The sequence below is a fragment of the Daldinia vernicosa genome (assembly GCF_022497035.1).
Source record: "Daldinia vernicosa strain CBS 139.73 unplaced genomic scaffold F5Y00scaffold_20, whole genome shotgun sequence".
Classification (NCBI taxonomy): domain Eukaryota; kingdom Fungi; phylum Ascomycota; class Sordariomycetes; order Xylariales; family Hypoxylaceae; genus Daldinia; species Daldinia vernicosa.
Genome location: NW_025953936.1, coordinates 60,540 through 82,225, shown reverse-complemented (window position 1 = coordinate 82,225; position 21,686 = coordinate 60,540). Strand labels below are relative to the sequence as shown.

The following is a 21,686-nucleotide window of genomic DNA, read 5'->3' as shown; positions in this document are numbered from 1 at the left end:
TGATGTAGCCAGCTACAAAGATCGCAAGGGTGAGGATGGAAAAAGGGTGCATGTAGGAAGTCGGAAGCGAATGTTATTCGGGTCGCATGGCCTATAGTCTCGGTATCTTTCTTGGAATTTGCGCTGCAAGGTAAAGGAGACCCTTATAGTCATTAATTCACCAGGTTAGGAATCTCCTATGCGACAATATAGCTTCGGCTGCCGTTGTCTTGAGTAATATCGGTCGTTATCGGTTGTCTCGGGTGAGGTCACAGTGGGCAATCGCGATGTTGAGTCTGGTTGAGTCTGCGCCAACTTTGTCGATATTTGTCGCACCAGGTTTTTTTGTAGTCCTTCGTATTCCAATTCACCAACCGTAACAAGTATAACGAGTGACGAGGTTTGATGAGAGAGGATTAGTTAGCGGTAGCCTAGCTTGTGAACTTGAATGTTGAAGATGTTTGTTGCTGCCCCTTGCAGTTTAGAGTCGCAGAGTTGCATTGCGTATTGCGTGTACTTTTAGGTTATCGATAGACCCCAAAGCCGTTTCATTAGCCACAAAAAAAATTAATTTAGCTGGGTTGCGATCACCCGTCTGACGTCTGACGTCGAGGCCTCAAGTGCTCTGCAAAGCTCCGACCTGCCGATCCACTATTAAACCTAAGCCCAAGTACGGCGCTGAGGTTGACAAGCCAAAAAAAAAAACCCCTTCCGCCCCAGATTCACTAACAACCTCACAATTGGACAATAACCTTGGACTCATTTTCAAGTCAAAGAAAATCGAGTTTGAATAAGTTGAGTGTATTAAATATGGTATGCAAAACGTTATAATAACACATTGCCACCCAAAATCTCAACATACCATTTCCAAGGTACTAAATTAACGGTATTGTATAAGCCTTGAGTTGAAAATGTTTTATACTCGCGGAAAACAAAGGACTTACACAAGATGGGAGAAACCAGTAAAGATAATCGAGAGGGGGGTTTAACACACTTTAAATAGTTGGAATTGGGTTATACTGAATACGAGCTCTTACCCCCATCTCCATCCCCCATTTTCTTGAGCTACTTTTGTACATACACTAATAACCCGCCAAGATATTACGGTTGCGTCGCTTCGCTGTGATAGCCCTGCCCTGCATTCCCTTTCAACTCTTAATCTCATTTTGCTAGCGGTCGTCACTTCAGCTAGGGCATGGTAAGGCTGGGCTCGGTTGGTAAAACCCGAGCAACAGACCGCGGGGTTGATTTAGAAGGATGACATTGGCTGAATTGGCTGGCTGGTTGAGATTATCTCACAACCTGACAACTCGCGGGACTCGTAGCCAACGACCCACGGCTCATCTGCAGTCAGCTCAAGCATTCAGCTTCTAGGTGTATGTACGTATGTAGTTTAATGACCCATCCATTTCCAAGGTTCTAATGGAGCAGTTCGGAAACTCGGCACTTTCTGCGGGCCAGTTAATCGTCTCTCGGGTTTCGTCATTTCTTTTTCATATGAAGAGCATCACTTTCTTTGCTATCTTCTCTTGCTTCGTCCAGGAGCTTATCTATACCTCGTTCTTTAAGAGCGACCTATAAAAGTACATTCATTAGTATCTAGGTGGTTAGTGACAGGCCTATATCCTAAGATCAGAGGACCCCTCCAATAGGTTCAACTAAGGGCGCGAAGTTTTGTTACCAACCTGGAGACATTTTTGGTAATCTTTAAAATGTTTAGCACACTCATTGTCGTCTGCTTTACCATTGCCTCGTAGGTATTCTAGGGATTGTTAGACAGAACCAAGAAAGAATACCAATTCCACATACTCTCGCTATACCACTTAAGAAAGCAAGTATCGTATCGCCTAGTTACAGCCATCATCAGCTTTGGTAAAATTTACCTTAGGATATGAAACTTACTCCTTCACTTCGTTACACTCCGGCGCAAGAGAGGCAGACATATTGGTATATTAATACTAACTCGTGATTCGTAATATACAGAGTAAATACACAACATCAAAAAGTTAAGAGTGAATGAATTAAGAGTGAATGAAGATGGTGACAGCTGCAGCTAATGCCAGGATGTACAGGTAGAATACGGTTATCGCTATCTTAGCGCATGCAGTACCTGAGTACTTACCTTATAAGGTTGTGTAGGATCCATGTGTTTGGTACATCCCCGCAACGCGAATTCCGCTAGCTATACGGATGACCCTTTCAAAAGTTATGTCCATAGGAAGACCCTTGCCAGGCCCGATACGCACTGACCATGCTTGCCGACAGCTGCTCACCAACTTGAGGCATGTATCATATTTTACCCTATTATTTTCAATAAAGATATCTCCCTTTCAAGGTAATTCTATAATCTTAAAAAATCATATTTATATAAATAATTAAACGAAGAACCATATATTATCTTTTTCTATTTTTAATACGATTTCTTCGTTGGAATGCAACTTAAAATATAAACCAATGTTTTATATATACATTTATCTTTAAGTCGCCAGGTGCTGCCGAGTTGTGGTCCGTGCGTGTCAGGCCTGACAAGGGCGCCCTATGGACAAAACTTTTGAAAGCGTCATCCGTATGCATTATCGATAAGCACCTTAGGCCTATGCGCTTAGAATTTTTTGAATTGGTCCAGCGCATTTTAATCCCTAAACATCGTCAACTCTTTATCGTCAGGTTCCCTGTCGCTAGCAAAAAGCAGCGCTTAAGCAGCGACCATGGACCCCCCCCAAGATTTTAAGTCCATACAGGAGAATATCCAGACAGCTCTTGTAGCCACTACTAGGTTGACCAACCAGATTGCCGCCGAAGATATCAGCTTCCAACGAACAAGCAACCCGGATGTTGAAGAGCAGTTAGATGATACATCCTCGCGCCTTCTCTCGCTAGCCACGTCGCTCCTTTCATCTACAACCAAGGGCACCGATCTAAAAGGCCCGGCTCTTGAGGATAGCGACGATGTTGATGTTCATTGGTCGCGCATTATCGACGTGGTAGACACACTGCTAGAAAAAGCCGATACTTGCTTGGATGAGTACACAGGCGTAATCAAGAGGAAGGCCGCACCAACTGAACAGCCGGGGCCGTCACAAAAGAAATCAAGATCTACTACACTAGAAAACTCTCTTCGGCGCGCGAATATTATCAAACCTCAGAATGCATTCGAACTAAAACCAAACAATCTCGACCCATCGCCCTGGAAGCCGATACTCACTACAAAACCGCATGCGCTTATCTCTCTCGAACAGAGCCTAGGGACTTTCGTTGATGATAACCAAGCAACTCAGTACGTCTCTTACTCTTTTCAGGGCAGAATGTTAATAAGTTTATCGTGCAGCAAACTAACAATTATATTAGATATAAACATCCTTATGATACCGAAATTCACAAGCTACAGTATCCAGAAACCGTTTTTCAAGCGCGAGAACCCATAAAATATCAACCCGTCGAAACCACAACAGCTACCTTTGTCGACACCTTTGAGGGCGTTTTAGATATGCTTAAAGAATTAAAAACTGCTACCGAAATTGCGGTCGATACGGAACACCATGACTTCAGAACATACAGCGGTCTACTATCGTTGATGCAGATCAGCACGCGCGAGAAGGATTGGATTGTCGATACTCTTCAGCCATGGCGTCACAAACTCGAGGTTTTAAACGAGGTGTTCGCCGACCCGAAGATCGTCAAGGTTAGTTATAATCGCCCGCCCAATTTCATCCAAACGTCTAACGAGAATAGGTGCTTCATGGTGCCTACATGGATATTATCTGGTTACAGCGAGACTGTGGTATCTATATCGTGGGACTTTTCGATACATTCGAGGCCGCAGTAGCGCTTCAATATCCTAGTAGGAGCCTCGCATATCTGCTCAAAAAGTTCGTCGACTTCGATGCAGACAAGAAGTATCAATTAGCTGACTGGAGAATACGGTATGGATCGATCATAGTTCCAACATACATATCGTACTTAAGCCTTGCTGACTAGATAATAGCCCGATACCTGATGAAATGTTCTATTACGCGCGCTCAGATACCCACTATCTTCTCTATATCTACGATATGTTGCGTAACGAGTTACTGGAACAAGCCCCAAAAGAGTCAAGATATAATCTGATGAACCAAGTTCTCGATAATTCTAAAGAAACTTCCTTACGACGGCATGAAACGTCCACGTATGACGCTGAAAATGGCCAGGGCCCCTTCGGGTGGTATAACCTACTCATAAGACAGTCTGCCGGGAAGTTTTCAAAAGAACAATTCGCTGTATTTCGGGCCGTGCATAAGTGGCGGGACGAGATGGCTCGTCGCGAAGATGAAAGCTCATTATTTGTTATGAGTAATGCGACGCTTTTCGACATAGCCAGACGTATCCCGCCAGATCCTAAGGCCCTCCATAGCCTGGTTGATTCCACATCCCACATAGCCAAGCGTGAGGCATTTAACCTATTCAAGATTATTAGTAAAGCCAAGGCGCAAGGAGTGAATGGACCCACCGTTACTGAGGTTATTCGTAGCAATGCACCACCTACGATGGGTATTGGTGAAGTCGCGAATTCGGTCCTCCCTCAATTACGAAATAACGATACAGGAGCCTCGGGAATTCAGGATGTAGTCTCTCAGACATCGAAATTGTGGGGGAAGGTTCCGATGAGCAGTCGATGGGAAGAGTCATCTACCCTCAAGACCAAACCAGCCGTGCAGTTTGAGCTCCCCTGGGCCCAATTTATTAAGTCGAGTAAGGTGCTGGAGGTTATAGATACGCCGGCACAGGAACCAGTCACTCATATGGAAGAATCGATTATCCACTTAGAAGACACCCCGGCAGCTGATAGCGAGTTTACACTCAAAGCTGGTATAAAGCGCAAAGCGCCTGAGGTCGAATCGGATTCCGAATCGGGAGAGGTAGATGATACACCATCCAAACTAAAATCTAATTCGACTGCTTTCCTTGATACGGATGAAATTGCCGTTCCCGACTCAGATGACAGCGAAGAGCAAAGAAAAGAGAGAAAGGCTAAGAAGGCTGAAAAGAGAGCTCGTAAAGAGGCGCTTAAGGAGGAGCGTCGACAAGCAAAGAAGCTAGCCAGGCGAGCCAAGAAGGAAGCGTCAACCGATGCGGCAGAAGTATCAGAAAAAGGAGGGGACGAAGAGAACGAGGATGAGCCTTTCGATTACAGCAAGGCAAAATCCGTTCTGAATGCATCAAGAGCTGCGAAAGGCGCTCCCCAGGCAGCCAGATTTAATCCTTATGGGATGACTATCGATGGTCCGAAACCTGCGAGGAAAATGCACGGAGAGAAGGCCGGCAAGAGCGTCACATTTAGGAAATAATACCCTTGAATCTATAGGAAGTGTCTGTACATAACAAAAGGGCACCCTTGTTTAGCGTTTTCCATGGTCGAGAAATCGGCATTTTTACGTTAACTTGCATTCTCAGGGAGTTGAAGGGTTATTCCAGGCCTGATAAGGCCTCCGGGCAATGGGAGCCATAGGTTAGTTGGCCAAATTCTAGGGATCACCTACGAAATCGCAATTAGGCATGGTAGTAATTGCGTTTAATAGATCATGCTTTCGGACGATACTAATACCTTCATCCTACATGCCGTCTTGATTTCATGGTATATATTACACAGACACGTATCCTCCTGGCGACGGAACGAATCACAAAGTGTGAAAAATAAGGCAGTAACTAGAATGGTGGCCGTTAGACTTCCTCGGTAGAAGCTTCGAAGTACCTGCCTACCGAAATTTACTACCTAGGCCTAGCAATGCCAGCAAGGATATATATAACAAGAATGCAGGTGCGTGAAATATAGTATATCGTATTCCATGTATCCATTTCTCGACCCTGTAGCTATGAAAATATCAAAATGCGGCTAACCTTCCCAATGTGAGTGGTCAATCAATGCTATGCCGCCGCGCTATTATACCATGGTGTAGGTACTGAATCCCTCCAAGCCAGACCAAGCGATCTATCCTGTAGTAGTAAGTAGCAAAAGTGTCCGTTCTTATAAGCGCTCTATACGTCTTCTCAGTGACAGCAACGACATAAACAGCCGCAGTGTCCATCGCAGTAGACCCTTCCGCCGTAATGGCCGGGGCAGAAGCCTCCGCAGTGGTTTCTGCAGTGCCGGCAGCAATTATAGTATCGTCGTCCGGCATCTGGTTCTCGGGATCGTCGGCGATGGGCTCGGATACTGTGGATGGGTTAGCAGGCAGGTAAAGCGATGGTATTGAGGTGCATGTATTTACGTGATTTCACTTTGGAAGCCCCTTTCTCCTCTTTCGCCTCGTTCCCCTCTCTCTCCTCTTTCCCCCCTTTCCCCCCTTTCACCTCGCTCTCCTTGCTCTCCCCTCTCTCCTCTATCTCCCATCTCTCCCCTTTCTCCTTGTTCCCCTCGGTCCCCACGGTCTCCTCTCCATCCCCTCTCTCCCCTTTCACCCATTTCACCTCTCTCGCCTCTCTCACCTCTTTCGCCATCCTGGCCATCCCGACCATCAGCGCCATCACGACCGTCAATACCGTCATAGCCATCGGTACCATTAATACCATCAATACCATCGCGACCATCCATACCGTCTCGGCCATCGATACCATTGATGCCATCTTGGCCATCTCTTCCGTCCTGACCGTCGACACCGTCCCGGCCATCGGCACCATCGGCTCCGTCTTTTCCGTCCGTGCCATCTCTCCCATCGATTCCATTCGTTCCATCCCTCCCATTGGCACCATCTTGGCCGTCAGTGCCATTTCGACCGTCGGCGCCATCCCGGCCATTAATCCCATCCCGGCCATCTCTTCCATCACGACCGTCGCGACCTGTTTATCACATTAGGAAGCTTTGCCAATAGACTAATTTATTTGAACCTCTCGGCCGAAAATATCCAGTAAATATAAGTGAGAAAAGGTACTCACCCGGTGGACCCTGTATCCCTTGTGCTTTTATGGAAATTAGCGTTACTCCCAACACGATAAAGGATCAAAAGGGGTATATATATTGTTATTCAAGCAGGTAGTTCTTAAACTTTTGATAAGCGAGGTAAACTTCTTACGTCCTAATGCCCCATTGGGACCTCGTTCACCGGCAGCGCCCTAAATACATATATTAGTGTATCGCAAACAGGATACAAGCTTCTGGCGGCTTACTCGTGGGCCGGGATCACCAATAGTGCCCTTAAGAGAAGATATTAGTCTAAATATTAGTTAATGTGATAATGCCGCCTTACTTGGGGACCTCGGTCGCCTCTATCACCAGGTGGACCCTGAACATGTCAATCGGTTGACTGGTTTATTTCATAATATTGGAAGCTTACTCGGGGACCTCTTTCACCACTTGGACCCTGGTAAGCGAGAATAGTTTGTTAAATAAGTGCTATCGTTGTACTGGTAGGTAGAGGCTCACCTGAAGGCCTCTTTCACCGGGAATACCCTAAAAGAGTGTCAGCTGACTACTACGCTTTCTTTAAACTATAGTAGTAACTTACTTGTGGGCCATCGTCACCACATGGCCCCTATGGAAACGAGAATATCAGTTTGGCTACTACAACCAGCCTATATAGTGAAGAGGACTTACCTCAGGACCTCTATCACCCGGCGGTCCCTAAGTGTCTAAGTCAATTATGTTGTTATAACTTCTTCATATGCTATCCAAAGCTTACCTGAGCACCAGGAAGCCCCTATTGGAAAGAGTAACAATGTTAGTTCGCTAAGTAAACTCTACCCATATGGCAGTAGAGACTTACTGGAGCGCCCTAGAATTCATCGGAAGGGAGATATTAGCCAGTTTTCAACGTTAAAGGAAAATAGAAAGGCCTACATCAAGTCCAGGAACCCCCGGTGGACCTTGCGGGCCTGGTGGACCACGAACGACCTTGAAATGGCTGTAACGATTATAATAGGTCTTTTTCGGCGACCTGCGTCCGCTGGAGGGACCTTTTCTGTTTTTACAACAACAAAAGTATATTGTGAAAATTAGAAGAGATAATACAAGAATCACTCCCATTACTATAAGGGCAGTGGTAGCGGAATTACCACTAGAACTAGCGGGTGCCGGGGTTGGTGTGGAAGACGTTGTCTCGAAGACTGCCACGTTTGCTTTCGTTTGATTCCATCGTTGGCTATTGCCCAGTGGGATTACCGCTACGCGTGTCTTAGAGGACTGGGCTATCGTAAAGGTACGGGAACCTTCCGTCCTACCGTTAAGTCCCGCGGGAGATGTTTGTTGTGCGAGGATTGTCAATGGAGTTGCAACACCCATAGTGTCCGGCCCTCGAAAGAAATGGAAAGACAGAGTATCGCACTGGGGCATTTATATCACTTACTCCCCAGTCTTTATTCTTTTGGATTTGTCGGGAAGCCCATAAGGCTGGGTAAGATAGGCAGGAAATATCGTAGTTTCGCCATTGTTCTCGTCCTCTGCATTCTGTCTACTCTACCTAGCGTAGGACCTCCTAAGCAGAAGCGAATCGAGCAAGGCGAATCTATGGGCTAGCAAGCTACGGGCCGAACTGAAAGCAAAAAGCCGGTATACTTGTCGATGGCATCATCACTGGCTGAGGTTCGATTCTAAACGAGCCAACAGTTGCCGCGATTCTGCGAATGTGTGATAATGCACAATGTCTTTGTTCGCAAAGCTGCATGGCCTGGGTGGACGGCCGGAGTGGACAGCCGTTGGCTGGAGGGGGTGTTGTTGGTGCACGAGAAATATCTGGCATGTTACGCATTGACCAGAGGCGAGGCTTCGAATCATGTGGCGTTCCAGCTGTCGAGAAGGATGGTAGCATACATGAATAAATGTACATAATGTTCCTCATCTCTTGTTTGTGGCCTGTTAGGTAGATTTGGAGACGACTATTACTGGTCGGCAGCCCGCTGTGCCATCGTACAACAAAGTCGGCGATAAACCACGATACCGAATTTTGGGGTCTACGGAATTTTTGACGGCTTGAGATGCGCATCTTCTACCATGCAGGCAGCCGTCACACCCCCTATATGGAAGTATGACATATGACTCCCATGCAAACGGCTGGTTAAAAACGACAGCCGACATCTAGTGCAGGGTGCGTTTGCACGAATATGACACTATAGGTAACATTTTCGTTTCGACCGGCGTAGAATGAAAGTTTGGAGGTCAAGGGAGGCTCATTAGGCCCTATAATAGGTATAGACGATCTACATGGAACTATGAAATTATCCAGTTATTACATTTCAGCTAATGGGTATTGTCAGAATGCGGTCTATCCACCTATGTTCGTGTTCGCGCACGGTCAGCCTCGGTCTCTTCGGCTGAGGATTTTCGGCTCGACTTATCGTTTCTCGGCTAGGTACATTTTGCATTTATATTCTCCTCAGCCTTCCCCGACCGCATCTCTTTTACAATGTTACCCCCATCCATAACCGTGCCCACGCACGACCGGCTAATAGATCGGTTACCAAAGGACAATGGCTTCCAAGCGATAGAAACTCCAAGATAAACACTTTGCGTTGTTGGTTGACTCCACAAGCTCCCAAGAAATGAAAATCAAGGCAGAAGTCTTTTGGCTTGAGTCAGTTGCCAACTTTACTTCCCATGATTGGAAGGGCAAAAACCACATGTAAATAAATAATATGCACCTCGAAGAAAGCGTGGGGGAATCTATTCTTCAAATACTGGGCTCGCGTTTTGATACTGTATATGCATTGTGTTTGTTGCCTTCGAAGCTCTTACTCGCGAGTTTATCCATTCACGTCCACTTAGGCTCTATCAAGGAACTAGATCTAGAATTGGCAATGCATTACGAAGACCTTGTAGACTACTTCTCGCGAACATACATTGTACAACCCACACGTGTCGTACGTCCTACCCATACTTGTGGTACATGATATTAGGCCTAATAGCTACTAGGTCTTCATATGACACACCCATTGAACAAATTATTTGTAAAACCCCCCACGCCATAGTTGTATGAGGATGATGAGTTCAAGAACTTCATTCTCGAGAGAAGCAACGAGTTCTTGTACCTCAATAGTTAGATATTGAATTTACAGACATACGATAGGATACTTATTGTTACCTATGTTGACGACACCTATCTATTCACGTACTACCTAATCCCAGAGGCTGAGCTAGGAGGTACCTACCAATTAGCCGACTAAATGTTTCGGCCCAACCATTGAACGGACGCCAATCACAGAAGAAACATGCCGTATCACGACGCAAAACTACCGAAGCAGCAAACTTTTACGTGTCTTCTCAATGTATCTGACTGGTATTAATGCCTCCTGACTTGTGAATGTCTTCCTCTGCCTAGACTATGCGCTTACTGTGGCGTGACGAGGAAACACGTCTCATCAAGATTCCAAATCTTTAAACTAAATAGGAAGGAGAGAATAATGGTTTGGTTGGCAGTGGGAATAACACGTCTAGGCTAGCTTGGGTGGTACATAGAAAACCGTTGTCGTCAGGATGACGCTTAAAGGTTAACGTAGCCGTCTTGGTTTGGAATACAAGTTTATAGAAGCTTCAACATGAAATTAGAGCCGTAATATCTCGGCTAATAGTTGAACAGTGTTATCCCTAGTGTACTTACAGCCGTAACGAACACACAAGTATGAGAGTTCTTCTAGAGACCCACATACATATAGTATCATACATAAAGCTCATCTTCAAAATTCAATTCTACAGTATATGTGTTTCAGAAGCGAATTAATTGATCTGTAATTGAAAAATTCTTGTTCCTTTGAATCTATCTGTCGTGATATATTTGTGTTGCACAGCCATATGATTGACCGACCGTTAAAAGGTCGCATACGTAACGCTAGGATAACTCTTATAATCTCCTCCTTGGCGCGAACTTATCTCAAGTAGGTCCTAGGTAATTAAGGTTGAATTTGGCCACTTGCTCAATATTAGGCATGCATCTAACATTGCAATGCGATAGTTACCTAGATACCTACCTAAACTAGTATATAATTACCTTAGGTACCTAACTTAGCTTGACATGTCCGCCTTTCAGGCCTATTTGTAGGATACACTAACCTTACAACCTGATTTCAAATGTGTCATTTTATAGTTTCCCACTATTAACATATCAACGCTAATATGCTTTTAGGGAACTGTATTTGATGCAAGTATTGTTACATCCCCTAAGAATAACGAAATCGTAGTAACTAAGCTCGATGAAAGTAAACTTCACCGGCCCCACACTGTCCGGGCCGTCCCGAGACTTCGACAAAAAATCTAAAAATAGCCTCTTTATTACCCAAGTTTAATTATAGGTAAGCTTAATTCGATCAACGTCAATTATAAAGACTTCCGATCAATTGTACAATATAGATTGGCAGAGCATAAACGATTCTATAAGACATTTTCGTATATTCTATGAAATGTATTTTGGCGATAAAATTGAGAGAGTCCCGAATATTCAACGCTATCAGCCCTATCCCAGGGCATCTCCACCTTTTACCTATCAAGGGAGGCAAGCCTCGAGGGTAATAGTCTCATCCGGAATTTCAACAGGAGTCTGTCCCCACGCCACTATCTTACCATCAGATAAGTTATCAAAGCTACGTTGGTTTCTGGAAGCCTTGACGGCGCGCACGCCTCGTTCCAGCATTTCTTTCTGATAGGGGCCTAAGAGAGACTCGATTTCGCTGGTATCGTTCGACTTTAGCTGCCCGATGGCCTTCGAAAGGTTTATCGCGTCACGAAGGGCGTGTACGCCGCCTTCACCACGGACTATGGGACTGGGGTTAGCCATTAATCCGAGCGATTGTTGTGACGAGGGGGTATTAGGTGATAGGGAGGAGCTTACATTGGCTCATTGGGTGAGCCGCATCGCCAAGCAGAGTTATTCTGCCAACCGGCAAGTGTTCAATCTCTGCATCGCGAATCATTAAAGGTTTAGGCCTGACCCCGCTCACAGGGGTCAACCTGACGACCTCAGAAAACCTGGGGTCAAAATTGCTCGTTAACTTAGTAACGTGATCGTATAGCTCTGCTTGTGAGGCAGATTTGGTCCAGTGGTCTTCATCAGCAATAGATGGATCGTTTTCCGTAACGAACCAATAGTACTGCCCGGACTTTCCGTCCGGGCTTACCCGGTTCAAGCCTACAAACTCAAAACACTTGCTAGGGTGTGGACCGACCGCTATATAGCAGCTGTGTGAGATAGAGAGCTGGCGTTCGAATGCTTCCCCCGACAAAGTTGTTTCGCCGCCAATAAAACAGCTTGGAACGGGACGGAGTAGTTCTTTGTTCGAGACTCCAAGGAGGTGTTCGCGTACTATTCATCTCCTGTAAGCTGATTTAACTTTCTTGGATTTAACGACGAGGGGTTGTGTAGGATATATCGCATACCAAAGCTGTTTACTCCGTCCGCGCCCACGAGAATATCACCGATGGCGGTAGTACCGTCGTCGAAATGAAGTCGGATTTCGTCTTGAACTTGCTCCACTCGTGCAAGTCTCTTCCCCCATTGAATTGGGATATGAGTAGAGAGCCAATTCCTGAAGCGAGGCCTGTTGGCCCTTATAATCGGCTTCTCGGGAGTAGAATTTACGCCAACGTGCTTTCCGTCGGAGTAAAAAGAAATTTGCGCCTCAAGCTTCAATGGGGCTAAGTGAGTTATACTCTCCTTCATCGGCGGTAAATCTACCCCAATATGAAATGTTAGTAAATTCCAGCCCTACAGTCTCAGATGCCGGATACCGGAGTCGACGGAAGCGTAACCTCGTAGCATTGCGTATAGGTTCTTGATACCCAAGGATGTAGAATGGTAAGAATTTATGTACTTACCGTCGGGGAATGATGAAACCAAGTCATTGACGACTCTGATATTTTTGTTAGTACCTATATATAGCTCAAACTAGTCTCATAACAATCCATTCAAGACGCTATATGAGCACATTTTGGGTTTATGTTTGTTTATAGACAGCTTATAATAGAAGAGGAATGAATAACTCACGAATGTACGCCAATGGCCCATCCCAAGAATCGAGAGTTTGCATCTGTGTCTCGCTCGAAAATCTCGAATGGAATGCCCTGCTTTCGCAAGCACTGGGCTAGTGTAAGTCCGCCGAGGCCGGCACCGACGATCAGTATACGGGGTTTTATAGTTTTAATAGCCATTGTTTAGATCTGCCGAGTCAGTTAAGTGGTGTTGAACCGCCTCATATAAAGCTGATGAAGTAATAAGATTTTTAAGACAATTTATGCCATTGTGACCGACTATTACATCTTATATAGGCATTATCCAGAAGCGTCTGCATCAATCATTTTACTCGCATCGGTTCAGCAGCATCACGCGAGCCGACCAGAACCACAGCCTATGAGTAATAAACTCTTCAACCAACACAAGGCGAAACGCGAGACCGAGTACCCTGGGTTCTGTGCAGTCCGCCATAGTGGAAACTCCTTTACAACCTGTATACATGACTTTTGACATATCCCTGCCGGGTGTGTCTCTTACTGGGAGTACTATGCCAACCTACATAGAGCAAATCTCTTTGCGTACCTATGTATATTGTTGGTTGAATGAATTATCAGCCATTCATAGTTCCACATTGGCGCATATTCAGCACCAGGTAAACGAAAGATTGGTTGAATTCATCATCCTATAGTATCTCTTTACCTCCACTCGCAATACCATAATACCACAATGCTTACTTAAGGTAATTACCCTCTTGAGGCTCATCGGCGTCGGGTCGATTTGAGAGGGCGCGATATTCTCCGTATCAAAAGCCGACCGGCCTATAGTGTGAGTTAACCCATGGGGCCACGGGGCCTTCGGAATTACGCATCAACTCAGGGGTAAGGACTAAGTCCGAAAATTAGTGCATTGTCCCCTCCCAAATTTATTCACGAAGCCGGAATAGGGGGATCCGATATGCATTTTTACTCGCCGAATGCATATTTTAGGACATTTACGTCTTCTCCTAACTAATACCTACAGTGATATCTGGGACTAACTATCCAGGATGTCTTCTGAAGATTTGTAAGCGTGTCTAGAGGTCGTAGCCACATATAATGAAAGAGTGGAGTCAATTCTTAAGAGTACGACGTTAATGAATAGCCTATGACAACCAACGTCTTCATGACCCCTGGGTCGCGTCGCGGATAGAGAACCAATGGAAAGGTCCGGCGGGACACGGAGGGGTTTCTGACTACAAGACTCCCCCGTCCGGTATTACGGACCTCCTAGGTCGGTCTCATAGACCCTTACCTCGGCATCATTCATGCCCTCCCTTTATAACTTTCCCGGGTGGATCTCTCCGGTGGATTAACCACATCTGTCTCGGAGTCCTTCCTGTCATTACGATATCGTTATTTCCCTCTGTCAGGTATTATTCCATCGCAGCGTGATAATAAATTCTGGAGGCATTGTAAATGATAAAGTTTAGAGGTTGTTCGTAATGACACTTTCACGTTCGCTTCCTACTTCCGGGGACGAATTCATGAGTGCTTATAAGATTTTGGAGTGGGAGTTGGAGCCATAACGCCCCGGAGCATTACCTGTTTAACATGATACTATCCGGGCCTATGGTCCTTGAGACAATACCGCGCCGGAACCCGAAATTTGGCTAGGACTACTACAGGGACTTGGTAGTTCATAACCCGATTATAACAGTAGCTCATTAATGATGCGTTCTGCTCCCTTATAGAATACAGTATTCCTCGACGAACAGCAAGCCACTTGGCTTGGCACATCTGACACAGTGCATCCGGTCATTTTATACCCTATGTCTCTACGGTATGCCGCCCACCAATTGACGCGCCCGCCGCATTTCAGCACCAGGAACAGCGCGGCTCAGCTATTTGATTTTTATCGTCAGCTCGGAATAAAACCTCAACTAAGATAGAGCCCTCCATCCTCTCAGCTCTAAGCTATATTTTACCGTAACAATCATTGCGGTAAATTACGACAGCTCATGTGCAAACTAGTATCGTCCAAATAAGCTACCTAAAGCTCAGCTAAGATGTGGCTAATAAACACCCGGACTCATCAGCTAGAGTTCGTCAATGAGCCAGAAGAATACACATATGCAATACTGTCACACGTCTGGGAGGATGAGGAGGTATCTTTCCAAGATTTTCAAACTCCCGGGAAGGCAAACAAGAAGAAAGGCTTGGATAAGATAATACGCACATGTCAACTTGCTGCTAGTCGCGACTTGCGATATGCTTGGGTTGATACCTGCTGCATCGACAAGTCTAGCAGTGCCGACTTGTCAGAAGCAATCAACTCCATGTTTAAATTGTATATGAATTCCGCTGTTTGCTTCGTGTTCCTCTCTGACCTCCCATCCGAGTCTTCATTTGAGGATCACTTCCTACGTTGCAAATGGTTAACTCGGGGCTGGACACTTCAAGAGATAGTTGCCCCTAGAGCCGCGGAATTTTACGATGCCAAGTGGGAATTCAGGGGTCGTAAACCTGAATTAAACACCTTCCTCGCTAGCGTTACCAAAATCGACTATGCGGTCTTGTGTGATAGTCAAGCCATGTTTGAAGTTCCCGTGGCAAGACGCATGTCCTGGGCATCAATGAGGGAGACAACTAGGGTTGAAGATAAGGCTTATTGCCTGCTGGGAATATTTGGCGTTAGCATGCCAATGTTATATGGTGAAGGTCCTAAGGCTTTCATGCGACTACAGGAGGAGATCGCAAAAGAGAGCAGCGACTTGTCCTTATTTGCGTGGACAGCCCTACCGCCGAGTTTAATCCCGGAAGGACTGATTCAGCAGAGCTACCGAGGGATCTTTGCCAGGTCTCCTAAGGAATTTGCTCACGCTCACCACTTAAAGCCATGGGTCAAAGATGCTATCATTGACACAGAGCTTGCTATAACGAATAGGGGTCTTCGGATCGAGACTGCCCTCATTAGTGTTCCTGGTACCACCGATGATCTCGTCTTGAACTTGGGCGTTTCTGAAAGGGATGACTGGCCTACAAATAGAGCTGATGGATGGGTAGGCGTGTATCTAGCCAAGACTGCCAATGGCTATGTCCGCTCAAAGCCGCATTCTCTCTTCAGAGCGGAACCTCAAATGAGACGGTATCGCGGTGATTCTCTCGTCTACATCCGCAAAGACCTTCGCACTTCCGAGTCAGAAAGGGTCGAAAATCGATTTCGAGGAGCCATCTGCGCCAACTTTTCAAAGGCTCCTTGTAAGATTCTCGGGGCTGTTCCTCAACAACTCTGGGACAATAACAGGAATCTCTTTCTCAGTCAAGGGCAAGGAATAAATGCGTATATCTTGCTACGATATGGTGAAGCGGAGAATTATGGTTGGAGTACCCAGTTCATTGTTGCGTTCTCTACGATGGACGAGCCCCTGTGTTATATAATTTCTGACCAACACCCACTCTTCAAGCGAGTACACCGGTTTATGGATACGACGAGAGAAATAAGCTACTACGTCTCCGCGGACTATCTCAGAATGCAATTTCTATCTGGGAGGGTGTCAGGCCATTCCTCGCCCGCTTTTTGTAGTATCAGACGACCACAGTCGAATTCAGTAATCAACTTCCAAGCTGAAATAAAACCACACATTTTCCAAAATCAGGCATGTTTCAGCTTAGAGCTAATCTTAGAGCAGGCCATTCTTGATAGTCCCGTTAATACACGAGGTATTAGCAGTATGAATCTGTGTTAGAGATCGTTCGGGATGTATTACTAACTGTCAGGCTTTATCACTGACGGGCGTCATACATGGAATAAAAGTCAGAGTAGATGGAATTGAACTATTAGCCTCTGCCTCCTATCCTCTTACGAGGGTGCAGCGCGCCTCTTATATACCCAGTCTTAGTAGATCTACCCCTGAATCTACCCCTGAATCTACACCTGAAAGTACAAATATCTAATATATGGCATTATGGAATATCGAAGTAGCGTTTACAAGAGATATTTTCATTAAATTTAACTTTAAATTCATCATGATATTCCGAAATTAATTGAATTAGGAAAAGGAGGTGCAGCGGGGGGAGTGAGTGTATAGGTCACGTGATTGTTTACCAGGTGTTACTCTCGCGAGTCTTTGTATAAATGTCTCAGCTTAGTTTTATGAAATAGACACTATTATCGAAATCTTCTTCCTATATTTAATTTTTACAGTTTTATAGAATAGAACCTATTCTTTCGTGAGAAAGCAGTTAAGCCTCTCTACTATAGCTTTTCTGTAGAAATCTTCACGCTTTATTCGAATAACTAACACAAACCTCACTATTGAGACCTGTGTCAGGGTATAGTGGGTCAGGGTGACTACAGGGGTCTGTCTACGACTATATAAGAGGCGCGAAGCGCCCTCGTCAGAGGTTAGAAGGCCAGGCGTTGCTAAGTTCAATACAATCTACTACTTGGTCTACCTACCCTAGACATTCACTTTGTGCATGGTTCACCTCAAAAAGGCATCTAATCCTGACAACCTGGAACCCCTCCTTTTCTTCAACCATGGACGAAACTCAGTCACCACCAACCATTGTGCCCCAAACATTAACTTCCACTCTTAAACCAATCCCTCAAACCAACTCGCCATTCTTAACGGCACTGGCCCCGGAGATTCGTATTATGATTTACGAATACGTCTTCGGGTGCGGGGATCTTCACATCTTCATCTATGAGCAAAAGCTAGTCAGCATGCTTTGTCGGAACCCGACAGAAATAGGTATAGATGGCCATGAGAGCTGTATTAGTATGCCGATGTCTCGGAGTACCGGGATAAGTTGGAATCCAGATACGATTAAAGAACGATTATCTACTCCTACTACCCGCCATGTTAGTGCCCTATTGGCCGTTTGCTGCACTATGTATGACTTTCTAAGCCTCGTTGATACTTGCGAAATACTAATGATAGACAGATATCTGGAATCAGTCGATATTCTATATAAGAGATACGTCCTTCATTTTAGCAACTTATTTTCAATCTCTGTCTTTCCGCGGGCCATAATTCCCCACCATCTCGACATGTTACACCATGTTAGATTATCCCTGGCCCTCTTCAATCGCAGTAGCATGATACACGTATACTTTAATAATTCCTTCAGCAGAAGCTGGCCAGGCTGGGATGAAAGAAGTCTCTCCGGGGATACGCCATGGCACTGCGCTTGGAACGCTATCGGCGAGTTGAAGTCATTGCACACTTTACTTGTGACGCTTGAAGTGTTGCGTGAGGACCACCAGCGCGAGGAACCACACTGGCATCGGTCGATGCCTTCAGACTTTGAGACTTCGCTTTTCGATCCAATGAAGCAGGTTGTTTGCAGCGACTTTTTACTCCGGGTTAACTGGCCATCTACAGGAAAACCCCTGGACGAATATCCGTTTAGAATAGAGCGCTTCACAGATATGGAAACCTAGAAGGAGCCGTTTTACCTCAATAGTGAATTGTTAAATAGAATACAAGTCATACATTATCTACGGGTACCCAAGAGATAGTAGGGTGTGAATGGGAGTAATAATCCGGAGAAAGGGATTCAGATGAAAAGGGTTAAAAATCAGACTTAATCGAAGGGGATTCAATGATCTTTGTACTTGATATTAAATGATTTCACCATCACAATGGGCGTTCATACTAGAAGGGCATTCATGGGGATAAAGATAGTAGAATTCAGCTAATAGACCAAAGCATATAGCTCGTAGCCAACTAAAAATGCTTTCGGCTTCCTGCGCCTCTAGCTCCTGAGCTTATAAATGAATAGCCAACTAACAAAAGGAAAAGTAGCAACGCCCTGAGCCATCTAGGATAGATGAATCCTGAGGGCCATATTAATGGCGGCTAAGGTAATGGTGAGGATAATATTTTCCGCGCTGGCGGTGCCCAACCCCTTTCCTCTTATTAGGAGATCCCGTATGTGGATCTAGCACCGAATTAGGGCCGTAGATATCTGCCAGGTTAAAACCAGTTTCCTCGATAATATTTATTCACCGGGTTATCTTTAGTGCAGCCAGGGGCTTGGCTGTTACTGGCCGCTTGGTACTGGCTTGTAGACTGGTTTCCGTTGGAGGGGGTGTAGCCATTTGCTTGATACGCGACCCCGTTTGACGTATATCCAGTTGCAACTGATACTCGCAATGGCTGTCCTCCCGGCGTCGGCATCTCTACCACTCTGTATCCAGCTTGTGGAGGTTGCTGATAATTCGGTTCGGGGGCGAATGAAACTGGTTGAGTCGGAATGGCCGGCCGCGTGGGCGGGATATTCGGGTTCATATAGCTTCCATGCTGATTTCCATGCTGATTTGCGTACTGGGTCCCATACTGGTTTCCATACTGGTTTCCTCGCTGATCTCCGTACGGGTCTCTTCGCTGGGCTCCATACTGGTCTGCGTGCTTAGTTCCATGATGGCTTCTTTGAGGGCTTACATCGGAACTTCCGATAGTGCTACTATAGTAACTTCCGGAAGGGCTACTACCGCGGCTTCCACGATGACTCTCACGACGGCCACTGCTCTCAGGAGAACGACCACGGAGTTCCGACGAGTCCGAGTCCACATCACGACGGCGAATATAAACAGTTCCTCGGTCCGACTTTTTACGCTCCATGTACAAACCATTCCATGAGTCGCCCTTGGAGGACTTGGATTTCTTACCGCTTTTGCCGTGGGAAGCTAGATATTTTCCGTTAATTCAACTATTTAAACCTTGCAGCTGGTATAGGTAATAGAACTTACACATATTTGTTGATTGGGTATGGCGTCAAATCGTAAACTCGAGCCAGGTTAGGTAGTAGAAGTCTGATGGAGAAAACACCAGATCGAAGAGAGCCGCAGCATCGTTATAAAGACCGAAGAGTCCGTCGGTGGTACCAACTGCTATGTTACATAGGATCACAATTTGAAGCATTGAATGTGTTGTGTAGCTCATGATTCACTCCTAATCTTATGGTGTTTCCTTTCTCAGGGGCGTGCCTCATTAACATGGAGACGCAAACCAGTAAATATAAACATCACATTTGAGCAACTCTGACCAATGCCGTGACATACATGATATTAAGAGAAACACGAAATTGTCTTCCCGAACCCGCTGTTTTGGGAACTCGATTTGTACGTCAGTATTTCGAGTCAGAGGTTTCCCAAACAGGTAGATGCATATGGGTAGCTATCAAAATTAAATAAGGTAGATTATCGAGATTAAATAAGTGAGGATTTGTGAGTTTAGCTTTTAATATTCAATGGCATTAAAATAAGCGCCTATATTACAACCTCACCCACAATTACGGCTGTCGTGCTCATAGCAACTACAAGTCGATAGCATAGCCAGTGATGCCCCTGGGAATCTTTACAGAAACAGGGCCTCACAGGTAACTCTTAGATTCCTAGGTCGTGACGCGAAAGATGGCTGTTTTTCTTTTCGATCCAACACACCTTGCTCGCTAATACAAACTTATCTCACTCAAAGCACTACACCGTAAAATTTATAAAATGAGATTAATAATAACAATAATAATTTAACTATAAATTGATAAAAAATCAACGCATACAGCGCGTAGCTACATAAAGATATTTCCTACTTCATATGCCTCGAACTCCTGGGTTAGGGTATAAACAACTGTCCATACTCACCAAGTAAAAAGTAACGAACACCTGAAATCTACACGATAGTCAAATGTTGAGTAACATACTAGTGGCGGCGATGATGGTGCCTCTTGTGATGTTTCTTCTCGTGATGATGATTCTCGTGGTGAAGGTGTTGCCTGCCATATGGATCCGGTTGGCTCCAACCAAATCCCCAACCATTAAGATCACTTGGGCACCCTTCCGGATATTCCTCTTCTTCAGGTCCTTGGGCCATTGTTTCTGGATCCACGACTTGATCTTGACCAGTTGCTTGGTTATTGTAGTAAACATTCGCTTGATCCTGACCGGTTGCTTGGTTAGTGTAGTAAACATTTGCTTGGTCCTGGGCCGCTGCTTGATTGGGGTCTACTGGCTGGTTGTAACCTGCGAATGGGTTTTGGCTGGGAGGGTAGTAGTTACCCGCTTGAGGCGCGACTCCGTCCGCTGTGTACCCGGTCCCTACTGATACGCGGACTGCTCTACCACCGGACACTGGTTGGACGACGGTCTGATATCCAGACCGGTCAGTAAAACTGGCTTGGTCGTTCATTGGTGCAGGCGGCTCCTCGACTGGTTGCTCTTCGGGTATAGTTTCAGGTATAATTGGATCATTCGCTCCTCTAGAGTCTCCATGGTGGCTTCGGTGGTGGCTTCTATGATCGCCTCCATGGTGACGACTATGAGAATGTCCGTGGGAGTGGCCATGGTGATGGCTGTGGGATCCTGAGTCCTCACCATGATCGTAGACAACGTAAGCATTGCTACGGTCCGATGCGTGACGTTCCATATACATGTTAGACCAGTCGTCGTCCTGAGAAGACCTCCTGGGCTTCTTGGACTTCTTACTGTCGTGTCTATGGGACGCTATGTAGTAACCGTTAGCACGGAATCTTTATATGTTCTAGAATAATCGTATTAAAACTTACACATTGTTGGTAATGGGATATGCTGTTAGGTCGTAAGTAACTTGAGATTAAGTTGGTAGGTACGGATTCGAGGAAGAACCCGAAATATCGAGATGGACCATAGTGTTCATATAGACGTTGGAGAGCCAGCCAAGAAGAGAACGGACCGTTAAGTTACATATGACCATGGTCCAAGGCATCAAATGTGTCATGTATCTATTCAGAGCTTACGACCTTGTGTTTCTCCCTGTCGTACAATATTGACCTAAGGCCACAA

The 21,686-nt window shown here is 45.5% G+C and overlaps 7 protein-coding genes across 7 annotated transcripts; 3 read left to right on the top strand and 4 right to left on the bottom strand.

Moving 5' to 3' along the window:
- Positions 1-1,461: 1,461 nt before the first annotated feature.
- Positions 1,462-1,922, bottom strand: F5Y00DRAFT_261505 (putative mitochondrial distribution and morphology protein; the record flags this gene model as incomplete). The annotated part of the gene is made up of 4 exons (XM_048011215.1): positions 1,462-1,554; positions 1,665-1,741; positions 1,789-1,826; positions 1,882-1,922. 4 exons carry the CDS (start codon positions 1,920-1,922, stop codon positions 1,462-1,464), a joined length of 249 nt encoding a protein of 82 aa, XP_047865297.1.
- A 695-nt stretch (positions 1,923-2,617) lies between these two features.
- Positions 2,618-5,420, top strand: F5Y00DRAFT_65736 (ribonuclease H-like domain-containing protein). Its single transcript, XM_048013971.1, has 4 exons — positions 2,618-3,256; positions 3,328-3,661; positions 3,712-3,902; positions 3,965-5,420. Exons 1-4 carry the CDS (start codon positions 2,688-2,690, stop codon positions 5,301-5,303), a joined length of 2,433 nt encoding a protein of 810 aa, XP_047865296.1. The 5' UTR covers positions 2,618-2,687; the 3' UTR covers positions 5,304-5,420.
- Positions 5,421-5,880: 460 nt separating this feature from the next.
- F5Y00DRAFT_269355 (uncharacterized protein) lies at positions 5,881-8,230 on the bottom strand (the record flags this gene model as incomplete). The annotated part of the gene is made up of 14 exons (XM_048012424.1): positions 5,881-5,944; positions 5,998-6,169; positions 6,442-6,792; positions 6,889-6,912; positions 7,026-7,065; positions 7,120-7,146; positions 7,200-7,235; positions 7,287-7,313; positions 7,376-7,402; positions 7,458-7,484; positions 7,547-7,573; positions 7,632-7,649; positions 7,716-7,724; positions 7,790-8,230. The coding sequence occupies 14 exons, from the start codon at positions 8,228-8,230 to the stop codon at positions 5,881-5,883; spliced, it is 1,290 nt and encodes a 429-aa protein (XP_047865295.1).
- Positions 8,231-11,288: 3,058 nt separating this feature from the next.
- On the bottom strand, positions 11,289-13,238 carry F5Y00DRAFT_235545 (putative monooxygenase). The gene is made up of 5 exons (XM_048007580.1): positions 12,918-13,238; positions 12,749-12,783; positions 12,311-12,604; positions 11,766-12,236; positions 11,289-11,689 (listed from the first exon to the last, which is right to left on the bottom strand). Exons 1-5 carry the CDS (start codon positions 13,079-13,081, stop codon positions 11,421-11,423), a joined length of 1,233 nt encoding a protein of 410 aa, XP_047865294.1. The 5' UTR covers positions 13,082-13,238; the 3' UTR covers positions 11,289-11,420.
- A 1,546-nt stretch (positions 13,239-14,784) lies between these two features.
- On the top strand, positions 14,785-16,821 carry F5Y00DRAFT_269353 (HET-domain-containing protein). The gene has a single exon (XM_048012423.1). The coding sequence runs from the start codon at positions 14,929-14,931 to the stop codon at positions 16,606-16,608; it is 1,680 nt and encodes a 559-aa protein (XP_047865293.1). The 5' UTR covers positions 14,785-14,928; the 3' UTR covers positions 16,609-16,821.
- Positions 16,822-17,192: 371 nt separating this feature from the next.
- On the top strand, positions 17,193-18,601 carry F5Y00DRAFT_235544 (uncharacterized protein). Its single transcript, XM_048007579.1, has 2 exons — positions 17,193-17,758; positions 17,810-18,601. The coding sequence occupies exons 1-2, from the start codon at positions 17,403-17,405 to the stop codon at positions 18,306-18,308; spliced, it is 855 nt and encodes a 284-aa protein (XP_047865292.1). The 5' UTR covers positions 17,193-17,402; the 3' UTR covers positions 18,309-18,601.
- Positions 18,602-18,843: 242 nt separating this feature from the next.
- F5Y00DRAFT_261499 (uncharacterized protein) lies at positions 18,844-21,531 on the bottom strand (the record flags this gene model as incomplete). Its single annotated transcript, XM_048011214.1, has 4 exons — positions 18,844-19,540; positions 20,570-21,358; positions 21,431-21,452; positions 21,510-21,531. The coding sequence occupies 4 exons, from the start codon at positions 21,529-21,531 to the stop codon at positions 18,844-18,846; spliced, it is 1,530 nt and encodes a 509-aa protein (XP_047865291.1).
- Positions 21,532-21,686: the final 155 nt, after the last annotated feature.